The 20,649-nt window shown below is 32.4% G+C and overlaps 1 protein-coding gene across 1 annotated transcript in view; it reads right to left on the bottom strand.

Moving 5' to 3' along the window:
• The window catches only part of Ac3 (Adenylate cyclase 3), a 399,292-nt gene that overhangs the window by 104,633 nt on the left and 274,010 nt on the right, over positions 1 to 20,649 (bottom strand). Inside the window, exons 4-6 of the mRNA XM_072532716.1 lie at positions 8,777 to 8,892; positions 7,911 to 8,022; positions 2,175 to 2,302 (exon numbers count right to left, since the gene is read on the bottom strand). Of these exons, the coding sequence (XP_072388817.1) occupies positions 2,175 to 2,302; positions 7,911 to 8,022; positions 8,777 to 8,892 (356 nt within the window). The remainder of the gene's footprint in view (positions 1 to 2,174; positions 2,303 to 7,910; positions 8,023 to 8,776; positions 8,893 to 20,649) is intronic.

The raw sequence follows: 20,649 nt of genomic DNA, 5'->3' as shown, positions 1-20,649 counted from the left end.
ACCAACGAATCTATAAGAAACAACATGAATGCTACAAAAACGGTCAATGACAGAATAGAAAGGAGAGGTTTAAAATGGTTTGGACACCTAATAAGAATGCCTGACGAACGTTGGCCCCAAAACTTCATAGGCGGAAGCCCCCTGGAAGAAGAAAAAGAAGTAGACCTCGACGCTCATGAAATGAAGAAATTAGAAGAGCGATGGAATCGAGAGGTTTGGTGAAGGAACATACCTTGGACCGGGAGGATTGGCGGAGGAGAACGGAAATACGGCGATAGCCGTCTCCAAATAGACAAAGAATTTTAGATCATTTTAATTATATCATACATGATGCAATATATCATGATGCAGCCTATATGTAAAGGGTCAGAAATCAGCCAAGGTCAACTGCTAATGCTGAGGATGAGAAGAAACATTACGAAGAAGTACAAGTTTGTGCCAAGTTTTTTCGTGCAGTTCATGATATTACAGAGGCAAAACTTCAACATCTACAGAAAGAGTTAAAGCAGTCTGGCACGGCTCGTAAAGATAAAAGGGACAGAATAAATTATAACAAACTGAAGCCAAGTAGTGTTAATAGTGTTTACGAGTATACCCAGTCATTTAAATCAAAAAGTAGTCACTATAGCTTACATGATAATAAAGGTAAAACCTACTTGCCTAAAACTTTAAATAAAATGAAAATGTTTTCTCTGTTTAAAGAAAAATATCTGGAAGTTAAAATTTCTTATCAAAGTTACAGAAAAATTTTTAGACAAAAATATAACATTAGTTTCGGTTATCCGCGATCGGATACCTGCAGTCGATGTGACGAAATTACTGCAAAAAAGAAAGCTGTTTCAGCTGCTTCAGACCAGAAAAGTGGATATACTAAAATAACCAAATCACCAAACGCTCATGCGTTTTATGACAGGAAAAGGAAACCAAAAGAAGGACATTGCTCTACACGTGTTTCGAGTTATTTAACTCATCATCAGGAACACTTGTGGAAGTTCAACTGAAATGAAATACAGTCTAGTACTTGGTCATTATAACCAAAATAACAGCCAGGTACGCTAGCAGCGACATCTATACAAAATAACAAGAAGTCTAGAGACCTCTTTCTGATAGCAAATTAGGTAACCCGCAAATTCAAAACCTCTTACTAGAGGCTTTTAACGACGCTAGAAGTATCCTTTTACTTCGACATTCATCTACGATTCACCTTTGAAAAATACTATCTTTTTCGCTCTTTACGCAGAGAAAGACGTTTAAATGAAAGTAAAAGATTGCATTTCATGCAATCTTTTACTTTAAATTAAAATAAAGATTAAACCAAGTACTAGACTGCATTTTATTTCAGTTGAACTTCCACAAGTGTTCCTGATGATAAGTTGAATAACTCGAATCACATGTAGAGCAATGGTGGAGTTCCGATTAAGATGAAATGCAATCTTTTACTTTCATTTAAACGTATTTCTCCACGTAAAGAGCCAAAAAGATAGTATTCTTCAAAGGCGAATCGTAGATGAATGTCGAAGTAGAAGGATACTTTTAGCGTCGTTAAAAGCCTGTAGTAAGCGGCTTTAAATTTGCGGTTTACCTAATTTGCTATCAGAAAGCGGTCTCTGGACTTTTTGTTATTTTGTATAGATGTCGCTGCTAGCGTACCTGGCTGTTATTTTGGTTATAATGACCAAGTACTAGACTGCATTTCATTTCAGTTGAACTTCCACAAGTGTTCCTGATGATGAGTTGAATAACTCGAAACACGTGTAGAGCAATGGTGGAGTTCCGATCGAGATGAAATGCAATCTTTTACTTTGATTTAAATGTCTTTCTCTACGTAAAGAGCGAAAAAGATAGTATTTTTCCAAGGTGAATCGTAGATGCATGTCGAAGTAAAAGGATACTTCTAGCGTCGTTAAAAGCCTCTAGCAAGAGGCTTTGAATTTGCGGTTTACCTAATTTGCTATCAGAAAGAGGTCTCTGGACATTTTGTTATTTTGTATATATATATATATATATATATATATATATATATATATATACATATCTAATGTCATTCTAGTGAGTTTCACCTATGCGATCTGTTATTATTTGGAAATAATATTTTGGAGTTTTGAATTTTTACTTCTGAAATTTTTGTTTTATTTAAATTAAGTTTAATTTAAATTTTGAAAAGCAGTACTTACTTAATGGCTTTTACCATTGATAGACCCATATGGACAGAAAGAACTGCATGATCTGAACTTTCTTTCGGTGCTCCACTGATGCAATAGTAACAATCTCCGAGAATTTTTATCCGTAGTTGGCTATATTTCTAGAAGAAATAAAAACATGTTATATAGAAAATAGAAAATCAATATTTTTTAAAAGCTTTTATGGTTACAATTTAATTACATCTTTAGTATACCTAAACCATTACATTCACGTGTGGTATGCTTGAAAAAACTATTGTTTTTTCTATGTGATCTGAATCTGATTGACTCATTTATATCGGACTGCAGAATGTAAAGCTTAAGACTTAAATATTTACTAAAGACAGACAAATTTTGTAAAAAATTGTATAAAAAAAAAACAAAAAAAAAGACCAGCCAGCTTTCTTTACGGCGATAATCTCAAATCGTAAGTAACTTAGTTAAATAAACTGTCAAATGTTCATGTATAAGTACCTATTTGTAGCTGATGATGTCGATGACTATCGACGAAATATCGACGGAATAATAAAGGAATAAGAGTACACTTAGCCTATTCTTTCAGCTGTGTTTATCCAAAGAGACTCAAAGTTTATTATGTATATATATATATATATATATATATATATATATTTATTTTTTTATATATTCTATTAATTATAGTGAGCGCCAGTTGTTATATATTTTTAATAATGATAGTTACTATGATAATATATGATATTATGTATTTTAATTGTAGATATTTTATTTGTGAGATTATTAATGTGGATTTTAATAAATTTAATTTAATTTAATATTTTAATAAAAATTTTGCTGGTAAACTTCAAATATATGCAACCAAAGTTTACCTAAATGGTTCTACTACCTGTGGATTTCGCCAGATGAACAAACTTCTACTACAGTTTCCTGTAATTTTCAGAGCTTAAGATCTTAATTCTTAGAGGGTAGGTGTACCGGCTATATTTAATGTTTTATTAAATAAAATAAAAATAAATAATGAATGTTTTTGTTGAAAACATTGCAAGAAACGAAAGATACTCATTACAAATGTTTATAAGTATATTAAATGGTTCAAAGCAAAATCATCTGGTTAGAAAATACAATGATTTCTACATGACTAAATATATTTGTTTAGGTTTGATAAGATTTATTTTAAATAACGTTTAAATTTTTAGGTTATCTTTGAAAATATTATTGAAGATATTATAACGAACTCAATGAAAAGTTAATGGATTTAAAACAAGTAAATAATTATGCTATTTCTGATTAAAGACGACCCAAAAGAATTTCAAATTGAATTTATGCAAAACTATTGATTTCATTATTTGTGAATATTTATTTAATACTAGTAAATTTGACAAATTTTGTTTTTTTATTACTTGTTGAAGAATTCTTCTAATAATTTAGTTTTATCTGACTTATTTATATTGACAATTCAGACATACACATTATAAAGTAGACGACTTAAAAATAATATTGCCAATATTGTTGAGTTGCGTTCCTGGGACGACTTTACTTGTAAGATAGTTCATTCGATTACATGAAATCAACTTTAACTTGAGAATATCCGTCAGAAAAGATCATAACATGTAATGTATTAAATTAGCACGCCTTCGATGGATAGGATATGTAATTAGGCGAGATGAAGATGCAGGGCCGTTCCTGACGGGTATGCAATGAATGCCTCGTACGCAGGCGCTTAATTTTAGGGGCGCCAAATATTTGGTTATCATTACAAAAATATTCTCACTTCTAAAACAAAAAAAGTCAGTGTTTAGTACTTCCCCGGTAAGCGCTAAAGCAATCACTTCATCCAAATGCTATTCCCTATTATAATACCAAAATTACTAATTAAATTACCACCCTACAATTTTATTAGTTTCAGCACACGAAGCGCCGTCTAATGCCGCTCGCCGCGTTTGAGAAAAGAATGTACTATTGATAAAGAGCAACAAAAATATTGTAAAATTGAAAAACAGCGATGGCTTGGAATCATTAAAAGAATGATTTGTATTGTGCAGTATTTACCTGGTCAAAATTTAGCTTTTAGGGGTGACAGTACGAATCTTTATGAGACTAATAATGGCAATTTTTTTAAATTAGTTGAAATGATTGCTAAATTCGATCCAATTATGATGGAACACCTGAGCAATAGTCGAAGGTCTAAAGGGTTGTGCCGAAATATGCCTCATTACCTGAGCAATCACTTCCAAAATGAATTAATTCATTTATTGTCAAGAAATATTCAGAAAGAAATTCTGAGTTGCCTCAGAACAGCAAAATATTACTCAATTATTTTGGATGAATCTCCAGATGCTAGCCATGTTGAGCAGCTGACGGTTATAATTCGCTTCGTTTATTGTTCTCCATATGAAGTCGAAATTAGAGAACACTTTCTGGGTTTTTTCAAAGTTTTAAATACTAGAGGAGAAGGGCTCTTCAATTTTTTAAAAGAAGAAATATTATCAAAATTTAAAATAAACCTTGATGATGAGAGGTCAGCGTTACGACAATGGGGCAATTATGTCTGGCAAGCATGTGGGCCTTCAAGCTCAAATTCAAAAAAATAATCCCAGAGCAATGTTTTTGCCTTGTTCAGCTTACACTTTTAATTTAAGTGTCAACGATGCAGGTAAAATTGAGACTAGTATTTTTTTTCAATAATTCAGGAGTTGTTCAATTTTTTTTTTGCTTCACCCTACAGATGGAACATTTTAAAAAGGAATGTACCAAACTCAAATTTAAAATAGGTAAGTGAAACACGATGGGAAAGCAGAGTCAAAGCCATTCGCCCTCTTAGGTTTCAATTCCTCGAAATTTGTAAAAGTTTACATGATTTGGTGGAAGATAATTCAAGAGATATGAACACGAAACATTCAGCAAGGTCACTATTAGACAAAATTAAAACGTTCAAATTTATTTTTTCTATTATAATTTGGCATGATGTGTTAACAAAAGTTAATATAGTAAGTAAAATGGTCCAGAATCCAAATACAACTTTAAATGAATGCCATACAGAAATAAAACATCTTATTATTTATTTCACTGAAAAAAGATCAGACAAACATTTCGAGATTTTCATGAATGAGGCTGTAGCAGAAGCAGAAAAAAGTGATGTAGAGCAAACATTTCCATTATTAAGACAAAGAAAGACGAAGCTTCAATATTCGTATGAAGGTACAGATGAAACAGTATTCGATCCAAAACAAAAATTTAAGATCAGTTTTTATTTTCAAATTTTGGACACAACAATTCAATCCCTACAAAGACGCTTTGGGGGAATAGATAAGTGCCACGATTTGGATTTTTATGTAATTTTCAAAATCTAGATTCTGATGTGATTCAAAAATCATGTATGGATTTGGATTTAGCTTTACAAATTCAATATGAAGGAAACGTATGCAAAGATATTGATGGTCTTGATTTGCATAATAAAATTCTGTCATACAAAGTTCTTAACCCAATCACAGACTCTAGCAAAATTTCGGATTCGCTCATATATATTTTAAATTATATAACAAAGAAAAATTTACAATCCTTCTTTCCAAATCTATTTATAGCCTTGAGAATATTCCTGACCCTTCCAATTTCGGTGGCTTCTGGCGAAAGAAGTTTTTCAAAGCTAAAGCTCATAAAAAATTATTTAAGAACGTCAATTTGCCAAGAAAATCTATCAGATTTGGCAGTCATTTCAATTGAAAATAAAATTTGTGAAGCCATTGATCCCAATGAAATGATAAATGAGCTTTCATCTGCGAAAGTACGACGTATCATGTTGTAATTCCAATATTTGTTATTTAATTATTTTTCACTTGATATATATGTATTATTTAATAATGTTTTTTTGCATTGAGAGTATCTCCTTTCCGTTATTGTTTCATGTTATATTGCAGAATGCCTTATTAATTTGCGAATTGAGTGTTTTCTTTCTTACTGTTAACTTACATAGTAATATTGTTTTAAAATGACCTTTTTTCTTCATTTAATTTTGAAAATAAAACTTTTTTTTCAAACATGGTTCGTTTTATTTTTCTTTTTACATTCATATCGTATTTTCAATCATATCACAAGAACATGTTATGATATAGGTATCTTAAAAACATAATATGGGGGCGCACAAAAAATCCTGCACGCAGGCGCTCGCTACCCTAGGAACGGGCCTGTGAAGATGCAATTATCAGAAAAATTTTTGACCAAAGAGGACCAGTGGGAAGACGAGCCAGAGGAAGACCAAAATTTAGGTATCAAGATAACATAGAGGATGATGTAAACTCCATCGGAATTAAAGCATGAAGAATAGTTGCTGGAGACAGGGCGAATGAAAGATTGTTCCGAAGAAGGCTTTGGCTCATAACGAGCTGTAATTAATGCCACTGATGATGATGGTAAATAGAGTATTGAAATAACTTTTACATTGTTACAAAATTATGACTTTAACAAATCATTTGATGATGCTTTCTTAAATTTTTTCTAATTTGGAAACTACCTATTGTTTTGTATTATAAGATTAAAGTCTGGTATAACTTAATTTTATATATTTACAAACTAAATTCAAAAATATAGGATATATCCTGATAATGAAAATGTCTCTCCAAACTACATCGAAAAACTTTTAATATTTGAACAATCTTCTTTCAAAGATACAACTCCTATCCAATCAATTAAAAAGAAGCTTCTTGATACTGCTCAAATTTTAAATAGAGATATGTCTAGTAAACAAATTTACAAGTTTTAATATTATTTAATCAGAATCCGTTATACAGGGGCACTTGTTTTGAAAGTAATGTCATTTTGAGCGACGAGCTTTCGACCTCTTCTTTGACCCAAGCCCTAGGACACTACTATACTGATCACTAACCAAAGCAATACTGCTAGCATCATAGTTGAATTACAAGACGCCTTCTTGGAATAAAATTGTTGATACTTTAATTGAATTTAACCATACATGAAAAATGGGCTCTATGATGGAGCATTGTTTAAACCATCATATATCCCTATTTAATAAACGGTCCTATTTTTATGTAGATAATTGTTATTCTCCTCCATTCCATTTTCATTATGCATTTAAATAAAACAAACTCGTGTGGAACTGAAAAAACCGCAAAGGTTTATCGCTCTTTACGTAAAAGCTCCGAAATATAATTTAAAAATTAAAAAAAGTAAACTTTCTAACACGGAGGACAAACAGAACCACAAATCATTGATAGGGTAGCTCAAGTATCAAAATACTAAATGTGTTTATTAAGGGATGAAATTTAATGCAGTTTTGTATTTTAAAAACGATTTCCGAAGTGGAAATTGAAACGTCATTAAAGGATGAAGTAACAATGTCCGTTTGTTTTCTTCTCCAGTTTTGTGACCGATAATCCTTCAACAAGTATCCTTGTGAACTACATTTGTTATTTTAATTAACGGCTGTTTTGTGAGCCAGATCGTTCGAGTTTGATTCTCGAAACAAATCAACAACGGCATTTTTATTTCTAAAAATGTGCATCGCCACTAGTTTCCTGAAACAGGAATAAAGATGCAATTGGATGCAAAATACAAAATTTGGTTATGTGACAAAATAACAATACTGTTAATTGATACAAGAATTACGTTTTATCAAATTTTTCCAATTGTTCAGTTATTTTTTTTTTTTTAATTTTGATCAAAATTCATCCAAATTCATTACTTTTTATTATAAATTGTATAAACAACATGAATTTAACTGTTGATTATTTTAGTACTTACCTCAGATAATTTGTCGAACCTTGCAAAGAGCTCGTTAAGCATTTTAACTAGTTCTTGAGCAGAATATGTAGATGAAATAGCGGTAAAACCAACGATATCTGCATACAGTATACTAGAAAAAAGAATATTAAATAGCACACTAAAATAATAAACATTATAGACGTTTCGCTCTCTAATCAGAAAGTATCTGATTGGAGAGCTAAACGTCTTCAATAAATAGATGAAGTAGCCCACTTCTTTGTCTTTTTTCTCCAACTTTTGACCGAAAAACCCACCACTCTTCGAGTGATCCTTATTTATATTGGATTAACGGTCGTACTTCTTTTTTCTATATATATATATATATATATATATATATATATATATATATATATATATATATATATAACCAATGTCCGAAAGCTTGGAATAAAAATTTAAAAGAGTACACGTTTCATTTTTTATTGCTGCAAACCCAATATTTAACGTTTACTTCCTTACGTTGTCAGCAAATACTTCCGGTTCATTATATATATATATATATATATATATATATATATATATATATATATATATGTTATACAATAATATTTTTATAATTTTAGCATTTAGTATTAGGTATTGTTAGTATTTATTAAAAGATAATGCATCTTAGCAAAACCTATGGAAATGATAATTTTAATAAAATTTTGAGCTCTTCAATTGGTCTAAACCAAGGTCATTAATCTAAACACACACACACACATATGATAACTGAATATCACACGTTTTTTAAGTATATTTGTAATTTTATTAATTTTAAATGCCATTGTAGTTAAAAACTAGAAACTTACTAAGTACAATAAATATAAATTAAATATGAAATTTCCATAAAATAAAGTGCTTACCTGACATTCTCATGTCTACTCATATAAATCTTTTTAAACTGGCTATCTGTGGAGTCTAAATCTTGTCGCATTTGAACTGCAACGTGCTCTGGAAGGACTGAAAGCAACAGGCGTTCCTAGAAAAAAAAAAATAGAAAGATGTATCTCTTGCCTTTTAATATCTTTTTCGTAAAAAATTTTGAAATATCAATTTATAATTATGACATGGCATAATAATGTTAAAGTAAGACACAATAGTCCAGTCATGAGTATCAAAGTTTATAACTGAAGCCGCAGGCAGCTCTAGTAAGTGATGCAAATAAGTCATCACGTAATGGGACAAACCATCGATGCAACAGCTATGAGATATAGCTTTGACAATAACTTTAAAATAATATAGCAGGTAGAGAAGGCTATAACGAAAGAATACCCATACAAGTAGAAGCTACCTGATGGCTCAAAAATATCTATGGCTATGGAGTGTGTAGGAGCCGGTATAGTAGGGACAAAGCAAGGGATATATTTCCTGGTAAGTCTATCTAAGGACGTCACAATTTTCTAATTTTCTATGTGCAAATAACGGCAATCTATCACTGTGTGGAAAAAATAGAAAGGCAGAAAAGAACGCACTGTTCAACTGCCATCTTCACAGATAGCCAGGCAGTGCTTAGAGTACTTAATTCAGTAGAGGTCAAATTTAAGCTAGCATGGGATTGTGTAGGTGCCCTAAATATACTAGGAGACAGTTTCAAGGTTACGGTAGCATGGGTATCGGGGCACAGGGGTCATAAGGGCAATGAAAAAGCAGATAAAATGGTCAAACTGGTCAACTCTTCTGCGGAGTTGCAAAAGCAGTAACATGAACAGCTACTTGAAGGTGGGTATGTAGCATATAAATCCCTGGAATGGTGGACAAACACAAGTCAAACGGTAAATTATAAAACATTCACCAAAATTTACAGCAGACCTAATAAGCAAATACAGGAAAACAGTCAAAGTGATAATAAGAATGGGCATACAGGGTAATAATACAGGGCACTGTAAGCTGAATAGGCAGTTAAAGCTGATGGGATTGGTAGATTATGATCTAAGCAGATTCTGTTACCTAGAGGAAGAAACAGCAAATATTTTGTGTCAGTGGGCTAGCATGGCAAATGTGTGGTTCTTTACATTAGGCAAAGAAAAATCACCGGTAAAGAGCTACATGGAAAGTTCAGTCCAAGCTATTGGACCTTTTAAAAAGAGTCAGGCTGGAGAACATAATCTAGTATTAGAGGACCACAATGGATCTAAAGAGGTCGCAGTGAAATAGGCCAAATACCACCTCAACAAATCTATCTCAAGTTGCAGTTTCTCCTATGCGAATATCGCATACGTTAAACGCAAGCAGTAGTCGCAAGCGACGCGCTGTGTACTCGTAAACTGGTAACTTAATACGAGCGGTCTGCATTATGCCCTGATGCATGGAATTGCATGCGTCGACTGACTGTTTGTGTCCAATTTACAAAAAATTAAGCGTTTGTATTTTGGTTTACAAAATAAAACTTTGTTTTTTTTTTTAAATTAAAGGTTAAAACGACGCTATACTCATAAAGCTACTTCATGGGAGACCAGAGCTCAGATGTAAATATGAGAGACAATGTGTGGGAAATAATAGCAGCCAGCAACAACAGCCAGCTGTTTACATAATTTCTAAATATATAAATTTGTGTTTAGTCACAAAAAAATAAAATTACTGGATATAAAATATTGTAGGTCATAACTATTGTAAATCTTTAATTTCGCTCACATAAATTTCATAAGTTTTATTTTTTTTTTTAATTTATCTAGCATCCTTTTAAAAATAATTTCCAATTTCTAATATTTTAATATATAAACCTAAACCTGTTTTTGTATATGCTTTATAATTATAAAATTCCCGCTGTTTAGTTCAATCCATCAACTGTTCTGTCGCATGCGTCCAAATACACAAGAGAGACTATCCAACCAGTGCGTACGTCTAAAACTACCTAATACAATATTGTCAAAACAAACATTATTTTTTATAGCGACAACAGCCCAAAATAAAAATAAATTTATGGTTAGTATGTACATTTATGTAGTAGCAACTACAAATGTCCAGAGTATAACTCCCAAATACTTATTTGTGAGGCATACAAATAATGAAGGAGATTTTATCCATGCCTGTATAGAGAAAGAAAAAAAGAGAATTTTGCGACAAGGCCCTATTTTTGTACTAGCAGAACCGGTTACTGTAATGAAACTGCTAAGAAAACAGGTAAACCATATATTGTTTAGGAATATGAAAATGAAGAATTTTTTGATTGAAAGAAGGCACCACAGCATATAGAAAAAATTTTAATATTGATGATCAAGGAACAAAATGCAACTGGAATACTTTCAAAATAATAAAAGTTTCGACCGAAAATCTCTGAATCATTCTCTCTCCTGATGCCACCCAATATGTAGCTTCGTCGATTTTTAATCATTTTTAAATTGTTTGTCGTTGTGTCATGTTGTGTCAATGTACCTTTTAATGTTTATGTAACATTCGATATATATTGTTGGATAGCCTCTTCTTCTTCTTCTTAAAGTGCCTATCCGTTCCGGACGTTGGCGATCATCACGGCTATCTTCATTTTGCTTATTGCAGCGCGGAACAGTTCAGTGGTAGTCGTGTTATACCACTTTCGCAAATTTTGAAGCCAGGAAATGCGTCTTCTTTTTTTTGTTGTTGTCAAATTCGTTGGATAGCCTAATTTTGAAAATGCTAGTGAAGAAGCTATAGGTGCGAAAGTACTTGGGCAAGATTTAATAAAAACTGTGCTCGATATCTGCATTTTATTTGATTAAAATTCATTTCCAAGGAATTACCAAATTGAGCATGATATAGTCATATTGACTGAAACAAAGAAGAAAGGATGTGGTACAGAGACATTGAAGAAATATGTACATATATATAGTGGGGTTGAGAAACATCAGCGAGCAAAAAGAGGTGTATCCGTAATGATACATAAAAAACATCAACGCAAAATAACAGACTTTGAAGCCGTAGATCAGAATATCATAAGAATCAACATGACAATCAACCAAAAACCTGTAACTATTCTTGGTATATATGCGATCTCTGATGATGAACCTTATCTCTGGCGAATTCTTTGAGAAAATCAATGACGAAATTACTAAAATTGGAAGTACTAGAGAAGTAATCATGGCAGGAGATCTGAATAGTAGAGTCGGGCAGAAGGTAAATAACAAACTCGTATGTCCGCATGGAGAAATAACCCAAAATGACAATGGTGAAAGATTAATTTAAATTTACGAAAACCATCAGCTAAAAATAACAAAGAAATTTCTTAAGCACAAGGAGATACACAAATATACATGGATTCAAGTAACCAGAAATTTAAAATCGATCATAGATTACGTGATTACAAAACAAAATACAACATTACACGTAATGGACACAAGAGTATATAGAGGAGTAACATGTGATCTGGATTTGTCTGGAACACAGAAATTGTTAACACAAACAAATTACAACCTGGACAGCTTACAACACGAAAGTACGAGAACACTATATCAACGAAGACTAAATAAAAAATTAGTAGACATAATCGAAAATGTATCCGTGAAAGAAGTTTATAAAAATATAATAGACAGCGTGCAAACAGCCGCAAAGGAAGCACTTGGTTTAAAATTCCAACGACATAGTAAAGAGCTATGGTGGACCAAAGACATACAAAACCTAATAATGGAGAAAAAGAAAGCGTACGCACGGTGGCTTTTATTCGTTCATTTATTCGAGCATTCAACCTTATATCACTTCATCAGAATAATGTTTAAAATTAGCCGAACTCAAACGAATTATGAACCACTTTATATTTTTATTCCAAAAAAACTAACCGTTTTGCAATATTTACACTTTTTGGAATCGTACAAACAACTATAACAAAAATTATAAATAAAACTTATATTTTTTGGAAACGCCCTGTATATAAAATTTGTTGGCCGTTTTTGAAATAAAAAAAATAATTTCTTGTTTGTTTTTCTTTCTGTCGCATTTTTGCAAAATTAAAATATAAATTTCGTATTTTGTAAGATAATAATCTTCTGGCAAAACGAAAAGATAATCATAAATGCAGCTCTGTAAAAAGCATATACCTGCTAATGTTTACGTCTCCTGCATAGGTTATTGAATTTTAGTATAGGTACAATATTCTGTGTTAGTTTTTATCAAACTGGTTTTTGAAAAAGTTATAACACACATATATATATATATATATATATATATATATATATATATATATATATATATATATATATATATATATATATATATATATATATATATATATATATATATATAAAATATAATGGCTATACACCCCAGTGTGGGGTTAAACCGCGAATGCTTTCTAGATCCTATTTCTTAAGTGGATCAGTCTTTTTTGTTTATCTTATCTTCTTGACAATATCTCTCCATTTTTTCCTGTATCTAGTTCTTCCTCTCCATTCTCTGACTCCTGCCCTTTGGAGGTCTTCTTCAACTTCTTGCAGCCACTTTGATCTCGGTCTTTCCCTTCTCTTTCTTCCTCCTGGATTCCATTCTATCATTGCGTATGTCACTGCCTCATCGCCTTATCGCCAAATGTGACCTAACAATCTAACTCTGCATTGCTTTATTTTAGTTACGATGTCTTCCTTAAGTTCTTCCTTAATTTCTGCATTTGTTCTGCTTCTATATTCATTTTGCTCTGTTCTGATTGGTCCTAGTATGGTTCTCATAATCTTTCTCTCTGCTATTCTTAAGTCTTCTTCATATTTTTAACCATCGTCATTGTTTCTCCTGTATATAATAATATTGGCCTAATTATGGTGTTATAAATGCTCATCTTACTTTTTTTAGTCAGTGTTTTGCTTTTAAGTAATCTTTTGTTTGCAAAATAAGCTTTATTCGCTGCTAATATTTTTTCCTTTATTTCGGATTTCCTTTCTCCGGATTTACTTATTGTAACTCCTAGGTATTTAAAGTATTCTACTTCTTCAAACTCAGAACTTCCTATTTTGATTTTTTCTTTTATTGGTTTTTTCCCGAATCTTAATATTTTTGTCTTTTCTTGATTTAATCTTAGCCCCATTACCTCCCCTTTCTCTCCTATTTCTTCTAGCATTTCTTATATTATTTTTCTGTTCTTTGCAATAATAGCAATATCGTCTGCATATGCAATTATTTGACCACCTCTTGTTCTGAGATTTCCTTTATTTATATTTCGTAGTACATATTCTAATGCTAGATTAAATAGCGTTGTTGATAAGGCATCTCCTTGTTTCATCCCTTTATTTATACTGAATTCCTCTGTCTCTCCTCTTTGTGTCTTTATGCTTATTTTTGTAGTTCTCATTGTCATTTCTATTAATTTTCTTATAGTGGAATTTATGTGGAGTTTATGTGGAATTTTTAATTTTTTAAGTGCTATCATTAATCCGTCCCTTTTAATTGAATCAAATGCCTGTTTGAAGTATATGAATAACATTTCCAATTCTAATTTATACTCGTTTGCTTTTTACAGTATTTGTTTTATTGTGTGTATTGCACCTATTGTAGATCTTCCGTCTGTGAATCCACATTGATACTGTCCTACTGTCTTCTTTGTGATCTTTGATAACCTCTTTTTTATTATTGATGTCAATATTTTATATGTTGTATTTAGTAACGTTATTCCTCTATAATTTTCACAGATTTGTTGGTCTTCCTTTTTATGTACTGTTATGATCTGCCCTACCTCCTAGTCACCTGGCATTTTCTCTTCTTTCCATATATTTTTTAATAGTGCCAGTATTTTTCCTCTTAGTTCCCTTCCTCCGTATTTTATTAGTTCCATATTAATTTCATCTTTACCAGGGGCTTTTCCATTTTTGCTTCTTTGTATTACTTCATCCAATTCCTCTAATGTTGGTTGTTTTGAAATTTCAATGTCTACTTCATTTGCTTCTTCTTCGTGCACCGTTTCCTCCTTGTTATGCATTTCTTTTTTTATTGTTTCCTCCGTCAAAAGCTCTCTGTAGTAATCTTTTCATACTTGCTTGTATTCTTGGTCCTCTATTATCACTATTCCCTCTCTATTTTTTATTCCGTTTGTTTTGCCCGTGTATTTTTTGTTTTGTTCTTTAATCTTTTTGTAAAAACTTTTCGTATTTCTATTTGTTCTTTCCTGCTCTATTTCCTGCATTTTTTTGTCTAGCCATCTTCTTTTATTTTGCCTTATCACTTTCCTAGCATTCCTTCTTAATTTTTCATATTCTTCTCTGTCTTCCTCTTTATCTGTTCTTAGCCATTTATTTCTGGCTTGCACTTTTTTCCTGTTATTTCTCTACATTCTTGGTTATGCTATCCGTTTTTTGTTTTAGCCTGACTTTTACCTCTCTGCATATTTGCACCTTCTTCTATTGTTTTTGTGATCGTGTCCCATTCTGTGTTTATATCTTCTGCTTTATATTTCTCTTTTATTTGAACTGTTACTGCCTCTTCATATTTTTTTATTACTTCTTCATTACTCAATTTATTAACATTCCACTTTTTATGTTGGTGTTTTTTTTGTTTCAATTTTAACTTTTTGTCTTATAGTTGCTGTGACCATGTAGTGGTCTGAATCTGTACACACACCTCTAAACGTTCTTACATCTTTTATTGACGATTGCTTTCGTTTATTAATCATTATGTGATCAATTTGACTATATGTTTTCTGATCTGGTGACCTCCATGTTACCTTATGTATTTTAGGGTGTTCAAATTTTGTTGAGCTTATTAACAAATTTGTTCTTGTTGCTAGGTTACATAGTCTTTGCCCATTGTCATCCGTGTTTTCGTATATTGTATGATGTCCTGCAATTTGTTGTAAAAAGTCCTCTTTTCCAATCTGGGCGTTGAGGTCGCCTAGTACAAATATGACATCTTCATTGGGTATTTTTTGTATCTCCTCTTCGACCCTATCATAAAAGATTTCTTTTTCATCTGCATTGCTTGTTTCTGTGGGGGCGTATAAATTCAAGACTGATATATTAAATGGTTTGCTGTTGACTCTAATATAGGCCATCCTTTCGCATATTGGCTTGAAATTTATAATTTTCTCTCTTAGGTGCCTTAGTATCATGAATCCCACGCCTTTTTGCACTTGCTTCTTTCCTCCTGAATATAACATTGTAAAGTCTTGTTTATCAATCTATCCCTGTCCCTCCCAGCGTAATTCTTGCAGTGCTGCAATATCTATTTTATACTTTTTGAGTTATTTTTCTATTTCTAGCATTTTTCCTGGAGCTAGCATAGTTCTTATGTTCCATGTGCTTATTTTCAACTCTTTATTTTTTTTGTTCTGTTGTCTTCGTCTTTTATTTTTGTTTTCTTGTCTATCTTTCTTTATTTCACTTTTGTTGTACCCGAGTTTATCTGCAGACATTTCCTGTTTCTTTGCCTCGTCCGTCAACGAATAATGCATTCTCTCATTCCTTGCTAGTTTTTTGAACCACCTCCATGATGGTCCTCCAGCTGGTTGGTGTTTCTATTCCATCTCCTTTCTAGACCATCTAATATAATTTTGTTGGCTTTAATTTGGACACGTTTACCTTTCTTTATTTCATCTTTTGCTATTCTTCGTATTTCCTTCTGTATTTGTAATTCCTCTGCCGTTAGATCATTGTTTATATATATTTTTTCATTTTTCACTTCTTTAAGTTTACTTTTGTTTTCCATAATTTTTGTTTTTTTTTTCTTTGTTTGGCAGTCTGACTAAACATGTTTTATCTCCTAGTTTCACTGCTTCTTCTATATTTACGGTAATTCTTAGCTCTTTTGTCATAAAATTTCCTATTACTTCTTTTAAGGTTATCACATAAGTTATAACACATAGGCCAGTAAATAAAACAGGCTACAGTTTAAAACAAGTTGAAAACTGACTTATAATTAAAAGATTAATCTTACCGGGAGACTTATTTTTATTAAGCTTAAACTTCCTTTTTTTATTTAATACTTTTTATATTACACTCCAGAGTCATAAAACCAGCCCTACGTAAAGAAATAAAAGCAGCTTTATTGCAAAGACGATGTTTATGTGAATTAATAAAATTCACAATTTCATCAATTTCTTGCTCCATTCATTGGTAGGCTTCAATGAATGTAGCATTCGAGATCGATTAGCTTGGCCTAAATTACACGCAGTGTGGTTGCTACTTTGGTGACATTTGATCCTTTCTAAAATGATCTCATTCCACGCCACAAAGGACTAAACAATTAAACACTTCACTATTTAATTGTCCAAAATAAACTCAATATTTTCGTGGAAAATATAAAATTAATTTTTTAATAAATAGACAAAATTAAAAAAAAATAAAATTTTATAACCAAATTAGAAAAATAAGAATCTTTAAATTTTATTTTTTCTTAAGAATAAAACGTAACAAAATGAATTTAAAAAATATATTAAGTAGACATCTTCTTCTTTAGATGCAAATCCACTAATGGATGTTAGCGATCACATTTTCCATTAATTCTCTATTTCTTGCAATATGTATCAGAGATTGTATGTCGTTAATCCCTGTCCATTGCCTTATGTTTCGGAGCCAGGACATTTTCTTGCGTCCCATTCCTCTCTTGCCTTCAATTTTACCCTCGATTATAAGTTGGAGGAACTGGTATTTTTTATTTCGCATGATGTGTCCTAGATACGCCGTTTTCCTTTTCTTGATGGTTTCGAAAAGTTGGCGTTCTTGGTTTATTCTTTTAAGGACATCTATATTTGTGATTTTCGCTGTCCATGGTATTTTTAGGATACGGCGATAGAGCCACATTTCGAAAGCTTCTAATCTGTTTATATCCCTCGTTTTGAGTGTCCAGCCCTCTACGCCATATATCAGCACTGACCACACGTAGCACTTAGTAAACCTTAGTCTCAGTTGAAGATCGAACTCTGAACAAGTCAGTACCTTCTTGAATTTTACGAAAGCTTGTCGAGCTTGCTCAATGCGACATTTTACTTCCCTGTCCGATGTCCAGTCTTCAAAAAGCCACGATCCCAGGTATTTAAATTTACTCACTCTTTCAATGGACTTAGTATTCAGTGTTATGGTGGAGTTTTCAAGTGCATCCAAGTTTCTGGAGATGATCATAAATTTGGTTTTTTTGGTATTAATCTCTAATCCCATTCGCTTACTGTATTCTCCGATTATAGTGACAAGTTGTTGAAGATCGACTATGTTGTCACAAATTAAGACACCATCATCAGCATATCGTATGTTGTTGATCAGTATCCATTCACTTTGATTCCCATCTTTGCATCCTCCAGAGACTCTTGAAATATGGTTTCCGAATAAATGTTAAATAAAAGAGGGGAAAGCACACATCCCTGTCGAACGCCCCTTCTTATATGTATGGGTTTGGATATAGAATTGTCTATTTTTAACTGTGCCGTTTGATGCCAGTACAAGTTTTCAATGCATCTTATGTCTTTTTGGTCTATATCAACTTTCTTGAGGATCTGCATTAACTTGTGGTGTTGGACACGATCAAACGCTTTTTGGTAATCTAAAAAGCATAGGAACACATCCTTCTTCTGATCGTAACAATTTTGGACCAGCACCTGTGTTGCTACTATTGCTTCTCGTGTTCCTAAACCTTGCCTAAACCCGAACTGGGAGTCACTGATGTCCCATTCACATTTTTTGTATACTCTTTGATGTAGTATTTTTAAGAATATCTTTAAAGTGTGACTCATTAGGCTAATGAGTCTGTGCTCCTCACATCTTTTTGCATTGACTTTCTTGGGCAGGGGAATAAAGGTAGAGCGTAACCACTGTTGAGGATAGAGACTGTTGAGAATAAGTAGACATAGTACTATAAAAAATAATATTTTCTTCCCTATATAAACGCCATTAATAAACCATATAAAAATAAAATTTCTTTGACAAAAAATCAACAAACAAAACCTAAAAGACTATCTAAATCTCAGCAACTATTTTAAAGAATATACGAATTTAATAACAAATATTTGCAACAGGCACTGCAGGATGCAATAAATTTCTTTCTGTTCTTTTTCTTACCTTTTTTAAGCAATTTTGCTTGTTCATTGGCAGGTTAATATCTCTATGGAAATTTGTCAATCCATTTTTTGCGTAATCGTCTGATACTACATATCGATTTAGGATTTATCTCTTGATATTTTTATCTCACGGATCACCCCATTCTACTTATGTAAAACTTCCATTCTTTTTTTCTGGTATGCGTCTATTCGTTTATACACTGAATATTAAATTTTTTTCTAACCTCTTCGGATATCTTTCCTGGCATCCTGATAGACTCCGTGGCATCTTATTTGCATTCTGTATGTTCCTATCTTCACCTTATTGTCCATTCATACATGTCATAGAGGAAAGTCAAGCAGGCCCTTCACGAAGGCGGTTTAAGCAGTCGACATGGTTCCTATTATGATTAAGCAATATTGTCATTAAAACTTATTCAGCTTCTCTTTGGTGGTATTTTGTTGGCATTTAGACCACAATATTAGTGCACCATACGTTATCATAGGCCTGACTACAGTTATATATAGTCAGTACATGTTTGGGTTTCAGATCTCATAGTTTCCCACATATCCTTTGACATACTCAAAGGGAAAGCTATGCTTTGTTGATTATTCTTACCAAATGGGAGTTCCATGTAAGCCGCTTATCTAGAATTACTCCTGACCTCATTCGCCTTCGTGACAGTTTCTTTATACAGAGCAGGTATCTAGATGTTACCTAGGTTCCGTCTCCTTTTGAAACTGACTACTAATGTTTTACTATGATTGAGACAGAGAGTTTTTTCCTACTGAACCATCACGTAAGGATATTTAATGTTATTTGGAGTATGGATATAACACTACCATATTTTGCTCTCACTATAATTACTAGATCATCCGCATAAGCATAGGCCTGCACTTCTACCTCCTGTACTTTAAGGAGCAAATCCAAGTCATCCACTAGCATTTTGCAGTCTTCCTCTGTGGACTACCGCTGTTTTGGCTAGAATCTCCTTTCTTTGCAAGTCGGTTAGAATCAGCCTATTTTAAAGCATTGCTTTGATTCAATTGTATATTATAGCCGTTATCTCTTTTGATGATGCTGCATTAAAAGAGAATTTGGTAGCGCAATATTAAATGCAGCCTCTATATAGGAAGTCTGTTTCTGCAATCTCTTCATTATTAATGGAGTGGAGTAAAAGGATGATCCCTCAATGACGTCTTCTTAATGTGTCTATCGACAATTTTTTAAGTGTTTTTTAACAGAAATATTGTAAAAATGATCGGCCTGTAGGATTTAGGTAGGGCGTTGTCTTGTTATCCCATTTTCTGTATGTACACCACTCTTACAGTTGTCCAAGTCTTCGGTATAAAACCTAGTGCTATACTAGCCCTAAAGATTCTTTTTAAAATCTACAATGGGATGTCCAATCCTTTTAGCAATTCCACGTAATCATTGGATCTAATGGGTACAATGGATGCTCGTTATGAAACTGATAATTTCGGCGGCGAAAGCTTTTTTAGATTCTAAGGATGTAGTCGTGTTACTAAAGTTGACTGCATGCTATTAAACGTTTAAAGAGTCTTTTTGGTACTGTTGTGCCCGTTGGTCTTCAATATCTTGCTATTAAAGTTAGTCTTTTACTATCCTATCCTGGTAGTTGAAAACTACTGCAAAAAACTAAACAGGTTAAAAGGCTCCAAGGAAGCATACCAACCGTGCTAATATTCTAGCTATATATCCTTAATCTGTACTAAAAAAATTAGAATACTCAGAAGCGTCAAACTAAAATCTGCTACCACAGAATAGGAACAAGGAACAAAAACGACAAAAAACTGCTTCAG

Source organism: Diabrotica undecimpunctata, chromosome 5, assembly GCF_040954645.1.
Source record: "Diabrotica undecimpunctata isolate CICGRU chromosome 5, icDiaUnde3, whole genome shotgun sequence".
In the NCBI taxonomy this organism is placed as follows: domain Eukaryota; kingdom Metazoa; phylum Arthropoda; class Insecta; order Coleoptera; family Chrysomelidae; genus Diabrotica; species Diabrotica undecimpunctata.
The sequence above is the reverse complement of the archived record's forward strand: the minus strand, read 5'-3'. Positions and strand labels throughout refer to the sequence as shown.